At 42.6% G+C, this 12,248-nt stretch overlaps 1 protein-coding gene across 4 annotated transcripts in view; it reads left to right on the top strand.

The window, feature by feature from the left end:
* kalrna (kalirin RhoGEF kinase a) overlaps positions 1–12,248 on the top strand; it is a 154,046-nt gene that overhangs the window by 118,756 nt on the left and 23,042 nt on the right. For 3 of the 4 annotated variants that reach the window (XM_073473303.1, XM_073473301.1, XM_073473300.1), the window contains exons 39-40: positions 1,169–1,247; positions 1,395–1,562. In XM_073473303.1, the coding sequence (XP_073329404.1) occupies positions 1,169–1,247; positions 1,395–1,562 (247 nt within the window). Of the gene's footprint in view, positions 1–1,168; positions 1,248–1,394; positions 1,563–7,624; positions 7,854–12,248 lie in introns of those variants that run through there. The other variant, XM_073473302.1, reaches the window with a different exon arrangement.

The raw sequence follows: 12,248 nt of genomic DNA, 5'->3' as shown, positions 1-12,248 counted from the left end.
TTTATTGGGTGTAAAGGTCTAAAGTGACGACAACTATATTACTATCAAGTGTGTGTCTGTGTGTGTGTGAGAATGTCAGTTTACTCTTTACGTAACGGGATCATTAAACCGTAATGAGGTCAGGTCATCATGCACCGTCAGCACTTCATAACTGAAACTTTGGATTACGTGCCCAGTTCATTTCCTCTTCATTTCCTGTCAATCATTATGTGTAAAACACTGATGATAATCACAGCTGCTTCTCAAGATGATTCATCTGAAATCACAGTACACCCACATTTAAGGGCTTCCTTTCATCACAGGTCTTATTTCTGACTGTTGAACATTGAGGTGTTTATTTTACTTCATATTTTACTTCTAATCTATGCAAATTAGTGAATATGTAATTAGATGACATAATTTGTCTAAACATTAAATATCAGAAAACGTGTAATCAGCCAGTAAACATGTATTTCACTAGTGTGACTTTCCATCAGCCCCTCCTGTTGTCTTTCTATGAAAAGTTGAATCATTTCCAGGTCCAAGAAATGGTTCCAGTTTACACTTCGTGGAAATGTATTTGGCTATACAGAGTCTAAACACACACATTTCCTTTGTGCTTGGCTGATTTCAGGACCTGTTGAATATGTTGTACACGCTCTCACAGCTTTTATTCATGTTCAGTCCAGCAGTCTAGTCTGTTGGGTTCATTGTTTTGTCATAAAACCAAGGAGAAGTCAGGAACACATGTCCACATGCTGCTGGTTCATCCTGTTCCTCCAGCCTGCAGAAAATTTAAATGTACAAACACCAAAGTTTACTCAGCTGACTGTTCAAATCACCTTTTAAACCTGTTCAGCACCCACTATGAAGTTCTCAGCTACATGAACATCAAGTTCAAGTTTAGTTTGTCACTTTCTGTATGGAAATATTCAGTGTTTATTGTGTAAACACTGATGTCCATCCTGACTCAGGCTGGATTAAGTTTCTCTTCTTTCACCATCAACATAACAACACATTCTCTGAGGCTGAAATGTAGATTAACTGAAACCGCGAAGTATTGATGAGCTTGTTTTGTCTATTTTACTTCAGACACACAAACCGGATGCAGTTTTAAAGCACTTTGTAAAAGAGGTTTTTTTGAGAAGTAAGAAGTCTTATCAGATGTGTCGTCTCTCTGTGTTTGCAGCTCTCTGGTGGTTGTGAGCTGACAGTCGTCCTCCAGGACTTCACAGCAGGATGCAGCACAGAGATGTCTGTCAGCACCGGTGAGAGAAACCTCTGTCCTCTTTACACATTTTATTCTGCGCTCATTCATAGTTTTTTTTTAAACTAAAAAATATCTCCTAAAACCATTAAAATGAGATTGTCTGAAGGTTCCACTCTGTAAACCAGCTGTCTGATCTTCTCTCCAGGCCAGACGGTGGAGCTGTTGGAGCGGCCGAGTGAGCGGCCCGGTTGGTGCCTGGTCCGAACCACCGACCGCAGCCCGCCACAGGAAGGACTGGTTCCCAGCTCCACACTCTGCGTGTCCCACTCACGTTCCAGCGTGGAGATGGACTGCTTCTTCAGCTCGGGGAAAGGTAGGAACAACAAACCTGAATCACTTGGTTTGGAATGATAATGATCATCAAAGAAGGCATTATACTTTACATGATTACCTTTAGTTTCCCCTTCTAATCTGGCTCAGGATCACTGTGTTCTTCATGGTGCATTGTACATGTATGGTTAAATTGGTAGCTGGGGTCTTTTGATAAGGGGTTGTATGAGGTACAATGTGTTGCACTGAAAGGAAGCAGAGCACTGTACTGCTAAACGTCACCGACAGGAAGACGTATTTTAGCCACCTAAAAGAAGGCACACCGAAAAATATATATTCGTTTAAGTATACGCTACATTCTGAGGCGATGTAAAGTGCCAAAAGTGTTCTGAATATAGTGTACATATAAACATATATACAGTATATACATTTTTAGATGTGCCGCCTTTTAGGTGGCTAAAATATATCTTGCTGTTGTGCTGTTTAGCAGTACAATGCTCTGCTTCTGTCAGTGCTACACGCTGCTTCTCCACAGGGGGAGAGCTGACGGTCATCTACTGCAGGTAACACACTGACTAGGAATGAAAACCCTGTACATCCCCACATTGAAAGACCACAAGGTATCGCTTTAAGTCAATGACAGTTACAACCATGTTGTCACTTAAGAGAGGTCCAGCCACAACATACTTTTGCCATTTTGCTCCCACGGCAGCAACCCACAAAAAGCACAGTCATGAATAAAGTGAGTGCGTGAGTGAACTACGGACTGTTTTCTGCAGCCACATACACAGTCAGAAGTGACACATACAGCTGAAAAGTGACCTGATTGGGTGGATTTCAAACATTAAATAGTTAGGGAAGCCCATCAGGACTAAGTTCAAGTCACTCAAATAATACCTTATCATTTCATTCAGATCAGATCATGCCTTTATCTTTAAGCAGACAGAAGTAGAAAACATTGATTTCCTTTAGTCTGGTCACTTCAAGTTATCAGATCTGTATTGACCTCTATTGGTGAGATGTGGACATTACAATAAAGACGAAACCTGTATTGCTTTATCATCGGAGCAGCCCTCAGATGTACTGTACTCATACCGTTAAATGATCATCATGAATCTATGCATTATTTATGCAAAGTAGATCATCTTTCAATCCTATGAGATGGATTTAATGTCGGTGTCTGAGCGTGTTGACAGTATGTTTCCTCCACTGAACCATCAGAAAGATCTGACCAGGATTCTAGACTAAGTTTGGGAAACGTTACTGGAAAATGAATTGCTGTGGCTTTGTTGTTTCTAGTGCACTAGATAACTTAGACACATCTGTCTGCTTTACTGGTGACTGAGTTAGATTTAACCCAGAACATTTTTAGCATGAATCGTCAGCTGGTCAGAACAAATCAATGAACGTTTTATTCTTCAGGGTAACTATGGTTACGGCTTATGGCTACAGAGGACTCAAACATGACAGAAGAAATGACATGACAGGACGGTTGCTGTGGTTACTGTGCCTCTCTCTCTCTCACACACACGCACACACACACACACTCACTCCTGTTCTGTCCTACAAGGGGCGATGTGTAGCTGTCACCACGCCACTTCACCTTACCTTCAGTTGTTTCAGGTGACTTTGACCTCTGACCGTTACCAGTGTGACACACAGCAGAATGTGCTGATGATGTCCACGGATCAGAACGGAAAAGGTGGTGGCTGTGGCTGATGCATCAGCATTTTGGGAATTTTACACCAAGGGGGAACTGGGTGCTGAGAGTTATTACTGACTTAGCATCCACAGTTTGTTATGTTGTAGATGGAGGAGATTTATTAAGCACATACACACACGTGTCATCACTCCCGTCTTCTTATCAGGACGGTCTGAATACCAATCTTTAAACACGCCAACCGTACACTTCCTCCCACACACACACACGCACTTTGCTTTCCTAATACAACTCTACTTCCTGCCACCAAGTTCACAGTTGTTGTCTTGCTAAGGGTTATAAACATCATGTAGGAGGTTTGAGTGTGTGGGAGATTCCTCTTTGCTGAAGTCTCTCTCATACACACACACCCGCACACACATTGTGAGATCAGCTGATTTGCCTGCTGTAGTCATGGTGTTTTTTTTTGCTCTTGGTAATGAAAAGGATGTTTTGTGTTTCTGTGGAGAGATGCAAATCCGTCAACTGCACCCGCTACATATGGAAATGAACGCACACGCGCATACACACACACACACACACACACACACACACACACACACACACACACACACACACACACACACTAAAGATATTCAGGAACTATTGAGGAAACTCTGTTGTATGACTGCAGTGTTGGTAGGTTCAGTGTCATGTTGCCTGACTTGTGTCACTTATTAACAGGGTTGATTCTACAGGCCTGTGTCACAAGGAAGAAATGATTAAACTATTATTGACGCTTCAGTGAACAGTAACTAATTACTTAGTTTAGAGTCAAAACTAGAAGTATGATTCAGTGTTTTGAGCATGGAGAGGGAGCTGCAGGGTTGCTGGTGTTAAAGCAGGAGCACAGATGATTCAAAAAGCTTTAGATGCAGAAATACAACATCACACTATCAGTGTGATATCAGGGAAATTAAACCGAGCAGATCAAGCCCCCAGGAAGAGCGCCAGGTTTTGAAGCAAACTTTGCTAGTGGCCAAACCGTGTAATTACATCACATGATATACTGCGGCCCAATTTTTTTTTCCATAAGCTTACATTGTGAAAGAAGCGGCTGTTAAATGGTGGATACGTTTTTTTGAGCCTCACAACCCCCAGTGACTCTTTTGTCTCTCATAATTTGAGCCAAATCGCTCCAGTAAAATTGTTAAAGTCTAACAGAGCCACAAGATTAAATCATTGAAACCAGGCGCTAACCGGAAGTTAGCCAAGTAGAAGAAGAGCGGGGTCATTTTATACCCAGAAAGCCAAGCTTTTTGACTTCATGTGCCACTGAGCAGCTGTATCCAGATCGTAATTGTTAGATCCATGGTGCAGACACATTATAAACACTGTTCTGTACTTCCATCCTCATAGTCATTTGTTTTACTTAAAGATCCAGCTGTCAGCTGCATCCAGTCCCCTCAACATCACATTTTGCTGCAGTCCTGAAAATACAGCCAGCTCTTGAATATGTGTGAAACCATGCTGTTTTATTATTCCAGCATTGGCTTATGTTAACCATTCACCTGCTCTTCAGTAGCAAGACATGGAGCTGTATCACATTGAGCAAATGGACAGTAACCCTTTGAACAGAAAGGCCTGACCTTCCATTGTCGGCTTTCCACTTGATTCCAGTGTGGACCTCTACAGTGACGTGTGGATGCCTCACAGAAACCATAATTGTTTGATGGTGCGAATGCAGAATTGGGCCACTTACTCAACAGTGAAGTGACTGGAGGCTGATGGGTATTTAATTAACTGTCCTCTATTTGTTAATGAATGAGTCAAACTGTTATTTAATCCTAAAGAGTCACTGCTAATTAGGTGGACTGGTTATACATTTCTGCTGAGTTCTTTCAAGCTTCAGCCTCTTCCCTGTGTGTGTGTGTGTGTGTGTGTGTGTGTGTGTGTGTGTGTGTGTGTGTCTTGTGACTGTTCTGTAAAGTAGGTCTCCTTGTCCTCTCTAAAAGACTGTGAAGACAGTAAAGCTCTGAAGTTAACTGAACTGAAAACCAGTCACGATGGAGTTTTGAAGTCACTAAAACAGATGGAGCACAGTAACTCTTCATCTTTGTATTCATTAGTCTGCAGTTGTTAATGAGCCTCATACTGTACTCTCAGTTGTGTTGGCTCTTGCCTCCTTGCTTCTCTTTTACGTTTACCAAGTTGTTTCTTTTGTCATACCATTGTAGTCATAAAAACACCCAGGAAATCTTACCTGCTGTAGTAGTGTGTGGTCATGAAGGCAGTAGCTTTATATTGTTCAGAAGATCAGTAGATATACACTGTGTTTAAAATGGGACACTGCAGGGAAACAGAGCTGCTGGAAGCACTTTATCTAGGCTAAGTGTGTGTGTGTGTTGTCTTACCTGCTGCTGCAGCGATCGACACACACGCACAAACACACAGGGTGGGGGCGTTTAAGGTCCAATGCTGCTTGAAATAATGAGATATGTTCTCAACAAGAGATAACAAAATAAACATGGAACCCAAATAAGACGGAAATGGGCTATAAGCACAACATGTCCGTAGAAAATGTTTTCTAAATTTTCTGATGAATATCATAAACATGTACAGTGAGCTCAATCCAGTCATACTAGATGCTGAAGACTCCCCTGAATTTAATGCTGTGACAATAAAGTAATGGTTAGAGCATCACAAGGTTAAAGACAGAGATTTTAATTGTTTCATCACCTCCTATGCACAGGGAAAATTAGAAACCTTTATAAACTATGAGTACTTTAAACTTGAATACTTATGTAGTATGCCAATATTAAACAAGCTGAAAGTAGAGGAGATTCATCTCAATGTCGGTCAGTTTACAAAATAGTGTTTTCTTTCATTTATCCCTCTCATGGTGCAGGGCAGAAGAATGAAAAGAGAATCATCAGACCATCATTGTAAATTTTTCATGCGGATTGCTTCAAGTATGATCCCAATAAAAAAGTTTTACATGCAGCATGTTAATTCACCCTAATGACTTATTTACAACTTTGCTAAGTGAGAACAGGACGTTCGGCTGAGGGAATGAGGGGGTCATCCATTAATGGCAGGATGTCGACTCCTCCGGTCTACATGTACAAGTGTCCTTGAGCAAGACACTACACCCAAAATCCAGGCCAGCCACGAGCATAGTAGCTCTGCAGCCATCAATAAGTGATGGACCTACTGTCTATGTTGGGCTATATGTCCTATTAGGTGCTAGGGTTTGTTAATAGCACGACAATGCTATTAATGCAACATAAACGCTGTTCAAAGGGGGGAAAATGAATGTGTGACTCAGTGTTTCGGCTCACATTAACTGCGTCAGGCCAGAGTCAGACATTATAAACAGAACGCCTGTCGAGTTCAGGTCGGGCTCAGATACACTCTTTGGGACTCGGTCAGGTTTAGACCAAAAGCTGCTCCCCGAGCTGCACTCTAGGAAAAGTGCTTTTTTTTTTCAAAGTAGATGTATCATAAGAGAAGTTAAGGGTGCTCCAGTCAGGATTTTTGTGGCCAATCACTGATTGCTGGAAGCAGTATCGGCCGATACCGATCACAGTCCATCTATCCCCTCAGTCACAAGCGGCTAGCCGGCAGGACCTCACAAATGTGTTGTTCTGGTTAAACCGAGAGGGCACTTAAAATTCTTATTGATATTTGCAGGAGGAGAGCTATCTAGCTGTTAGCAGCCAGTGAGCAACAGAGTCCTGCTCTTCCGGGTCCCTTCTGGAGGCATGTGGCCCACTCTTAATTCCATTCTGCCACTGGCCCCAGCCAGGCTATGTGAACCAATCCTGAGACACAACATGAACTTGTGGTGTGTGCTTGTACAAAATAGTCAGACAAAAATGACTTTCGGCCACCAACTCCTGAGGAAAATATCCTGGTCTTTAGCTTCTGAAGTCTCCACTATGTTCCCCAGCTAGTCGCTAATTTACCTGCCTGCTGTTTCGTTCTGAAAACATGACTTTGAAAGAAGTGAAAGTGGTTGTCATATTTGAATACAGCCATTATAACACATTTACGTAACAGGATGTCATGCTGCTACATGCCCAAAAGCCACGACAGATAGATGAAGCCGGCAAAGTAACAAAACTGACTTTTTGAAAAGGACTTAAGACACACATTCACTCCGTCACTTCTGTCTCTGAGACACACACAGAACACACAGTGTTGGAACTTGAGTCCTGCTCGCCACAATGGGAACGTAGCCCTCCACAATAATTAACAGTGACTTCTGTTCCAGGGAACTGAAGTGTGAGAGGCAGGGAGGGAGAGGGAGAGAGAGCTACTCTACAACTCTGTCTGAGAAAGAAAGACAAGTGTGTTTGTGTGTAGGCTCCTCCTCCTCCTCCTCTCTCACTCTCTCCCCCTCTCTCCCTCGCTCTCTCTCTCTCTGTATGGTGAATCTCAGCAGTGTGAACTCGAAGCTCTTGGCGAACACACACACTGTCCCAGTCAGCCTGGTTAACAAGTTGACAATTTGGTCTGCCGGTTAGTGATCGAGTCAAACAGCTCCAGAGAAGTGTGTCTGAGTGTGCTTGTCTGAGAGAGCGGGAGAGGTGTGTGAGTGTAGGATGTGTGTGTGAGTGAGGATGAAGCGAGCCCGGCGTTGCTGTGGATGGATCCTCACCCGCTGCTGCTGCTGCTGCTACAATGGCACAGGTGGGACAGTGTGTGTGTGTGTATGTGTGTGTCTCTGTGTGTGTGTGTGTGTGTCTGTGTGTGTGTGTGTGTGTCCGTGTGTGTGTGTGTGTGTGTGTGTGTGTGTGTCCGTCTCTGTGTGTGTGTGTGTGTGTGTGTGTGTGTGTGTTTGTGTTGCATGCTTTACAAGTTATGAAGTTTGTATTTTGTGTGTGTGCGTGCTGAGGAATGAAACTGAGAACAGGTTTCTCATGGCTGCCAGCCGAGGTGTGTGTGTGTGTGTGTGTGTGTGACACACAAATTCCTGTTCTTTCGTTTTTTTTCCCTTTTTTTATTATTTGTTACAGCGCCACTGGAAACTAATTTGAATTGAAAATGAATTGTGAAACAGGAAGCTATGTGTCACACAGACAGACGGCGGGAGAGAGAGAGAGGGAGAGAGAGAGATAGAAGGCGAGTGAGAGAGACACACAGAGGACAGTTTCTGTCTTTGTCTGCATGAGGAATCAGATGTTGGATTGAGCAATCTGTTTTCCTGCATTTCAGTCTGCGGCTGCACAGGGCGTGTGTGTGTGTGTGTGTGTGTGTGTGTGTGTGTTTGGGTGTGTAGCAGGTTACAGTATGACTGGTCCTTTGGCCAGCATCAAAGGACTTTTACACTGACTGCACAGTAATCATTTTCAGGATTTCCCAATCATGGTCCGTCCCCTCAATCGGACCCTGTGGTTTCTGGTCGGTTTCATTCAGAGCTGTTTGGCTGGTTCATGAGCGATTCTCTGTCTGAACCTGTTTGTCACCGGGTCACAGTCAGAAATCAGATGACGTGACTGTAGACTGTAACGGTGAGGAAAAGGCCAGACTATTAAGTTCAGTTCCTCAGAAACTGATCTGTTGTCGGTCTTGGTGTATATAATGAATGAAAAAACTTTCATTTTGCAGACTTTTTGTCTGACTCGACAAGAACAACAGAGGCTTGTTGTCGGTCTCTTGTGGTAAAGTTAAGTGCTGTGTTGTAACAAAGAAGGGTTTAAAGTTGGATATGTGCAAAACCTTGTTTAAGTTTTAGGCCATTTCCTTTGGGTCTTGTCGGACTGGGACTGGTTTGTTTTCATAGAGAGGTCGGTGTTAGACAGGCAAATAAGTAACAAGTGCTTTTCATGGCGACTGTTCTCTCCAGAAAAATGTCCATTTGTTTTTTCTTTCCTTACAAGCAAACCCCTTGGAGACAGGTGATTTTCCTCTCCAGAAAGGACATATAATTGGTCGTTTGTTGCTGGGCAGAGTCTGGCTTAAACATGATCACAAATGAATCACATTCATGCAATTCATTTTTGGAACGGTCATGTGGATTATTTCAAAAGGTGCCGACAACGTATTAGGTCGTATAGGTGGGAGAAAAATGGTACACCACATACCTGACTCAATATGAAAATCAGTATGACTTAAAGGGGAACTCCACCAATTTTACACATGAAGTGTGTGTCCAGATGTTGGGAGTTCTACTGCATATGTGGGAAAAAAAATTAGTTTAAAGCCATTTGTGTCTCCAGACAACGCTGCATGTAACCTGATGGATTGCCTTCAGTGATGTTACTCAGTGACTATTGTGGGTGTATTGTGAGTATTGTAGGTGCCAGGTTTTGAAAAGCAGTCCACTGGTCTAACATTGCACTCCTATAACACTGCTGGACTGGTTATGGTGAGTCTAAAACAAATTATCAGATCAAAACCCGGCGCCCTACATTATCCATAATGTGTAAAATTGGTGGAGTTGCCCTTTAAGTCGGTTCAACAAGTAACATGGACATGTTTTTAAAGTAATACAGTACTTACCACTGCTGGTAATGCCAATACATGTTCTCAATAATAATACAAAGTGCAGCAGATGCTTCACAGATGTGTCATTCATCCCCATCAGCCTGCTATGTCTCCATCATGGTGGGACAGGGGGAATTGTTACAACCTCAATCCTGTGGTTTATGTTTCCTCCGAAGAGTCCACACAAAACTTTAGTGTATATCTTGCCAGGATTGGTTTAATGCTATTTGCCTGATTTTTTTTTTTTTTTTTAAGGGAAAACTAAATAAGACAATCAAATTTTGGTGGAAAGTAAAATTTTATGTGAATCCATTAGGTTTTGTATCTTCTTCTGTTGTAAACCTGACAGTCTAGTTCAATTGAGAGAAGAGAGCTCACATTACTGCTCTCTCAGTTCAGGCCACCCCATCGACTGTATGTCCTGTCAACCAATCAATGCTCTGAAGTAGGCTGAATTTCTGAAGTGGTTTTATTGTGTTGACTAGCTCTCTCTCTGGCCTGACTCTGACTGCATTGACAGATGTGGTGTTTTGGGCTGCCAGTTATCTGAAAACCATGAAATGAACAAATAAACCTTGCTCAATGTCCACCGTGACACAAAAAAATAAGTGGAGACCCTGCAGTGTGCGAGCTGTTTGTTTATTTCATGGTTTGCTCACGTTTGGCTCTGCACCTTCTTTCACGGGTTTGGATGTGTGTGTATATTTCTGTTTGTATATCTGAAAACAACTTTTTGGCTTAGGACTACAGTCGTCCATGCACTGCACCTTTTAAAGGTAATGTGCGGGTTAGGATGCAGATATAGTTAGCTAAATGTTAACTAACTGTGTGCGCACAGACAGTGGACTTTAGCCCCAGAGCAGCTGAGCTTCATGTTAGAGACTGTGCACATGTGAAGGACAGTGGCAACATGTTCATATTTCTTAAACTGTATGAGGAGGAGTGTCATAGGTCAGGAAATAAATCATCTTCATCTCTGTGCTTCAGCTCGGCTGGTTAGACCGGTTTGTATGATGTGTCTGTTACAACATGCATCTGCATATGAACTGTACAACGATTCAACACTATATTTTAAGTCATGTCTCTGAAAAACTCACAGCTGCATTCAGTCTGTGTGATATGAGGACGGGGGGAGCCAAGCCATGACAGACACACACACACACACACACACGCACACGCACACGCACACGCACACGCACACACACACACAGAAGCACTTCCTCACTCACACAGTCACTGGGTGATTAACTGGGGTGTAAAGTGTTCTTGCGTCCCTTCCACTACCCATTAAACCTGAAGATGGACAGGAAACTACTCTGACCCTGAGGCACACACACACACACACACACACAAACGTACGTACACACACACACACATACATACACTCAGTCTGCCAGCAGAGATAATGGACAGAGATGGCATTAGCTAGGTCTTCACTCCTCTGCTTCATCAGCTGTGATTCAGTGTGTCCACTCTCATCTGACCTGCAGCTCAAACCAAGACTCTAATCATCTCAATAAACACGGACCTCTGGTCACTCTGGAGGTGGCAGCATCAGTAACAGTGGAGGAAGAGGACTGGTGAGTTTATCCCAACTCCCAGACTTAATTTAAGTCTCAATTTCAATACTAGTTTCAAGTAACAGGTGCAGATAGTGTTGATGACAGCAAGAAAAAAACAGCTGCCAGATAGATTGAGCCAGAAAAATCTAGCCAAGTAGTTCTCCTGATAAACAGGTGGAAGTAAGCTCAGATGCTTTCCTGCCTTTTTTAAAATTTATTCAGCTAAAAAGTTTTCATTTCTACATTTGTAAAAAATGTATTTGTGGCACAAGATTGTCAGTTATCCTATCTGTAACGTTTTTCAGTTCCAGTTAAGCCATTTCCAAGAGTATTTCCCGTAATGTCTCCTAGTTCCCATGAGGAGGAATGTTTTGGTTTTTTTTAGCCTTTTGTCACAAAGTGTCTCTTCGCAGCATGAGGACAGCTCCTAAATGGACTAAGAGCTTGTTGGCAGTCCTCTTTGCCAAGCTGAGAGCAGCGTTTACTATGAAATTGAGAGAACTCTGGAGTTAACTGACAAAATAAAGATTCTATTCTACTTAAGTGGAAGAACAGGGTTGACTTTGTTGCACTGATGAGCTCATTTTCGATGTCCTCACTGATTTGTTGGCTGATAACCAGTCCGTGTTGGTGTCTGCAGTAAACAAAACATCATTTCTAATCGTACATGTAAAAACAGAACTGTGTGGATGTTTGGTGAGGAGCCACAGCCTGCAGAGACGCACAACCGCCCAGGATAACAATTCTGTATTTCTACTGGAGATTGTGATACATTTTTTATATATTTTCCACCTTTTAGTTAGCACAACTTGTTTCTGGCACTGCAATGGCGTCTGGTCCTCTGAAGGATAGAAAGAAATACTGAAGTAACTTTCAGACATCCTGGGAAAGATTACTTTTTGATTACTCTCTTATGGAAAAGTTTTGAAGAAAAAAAATCGTCAAATCTGCAGCATCGAAATTTTTGTTGATCGTTGGGGTCGCACAGATGTCAGCGAACATCTCAAGCAGGGAAGGGAAAAACTGAATGTTTATC

The sequence above is a fragment of the Pagrus major genome, chromosome 9, assembly GCF_040436345.1.
Source record: "Pagrus major chromosome 9, Pma_NU_1.0".
NCBI classification, from domain to species: Eukaryota; Metazoa; Chordata; class Actinopteri; order Spariformes; family Sparidae; genus Pagrus; species Pagrus major.
The sequence above is the reverse complement of the archived record's forward strand: the minus strand, read 5'-3'. Positions and strand labels throughout refer to the sequence as shown.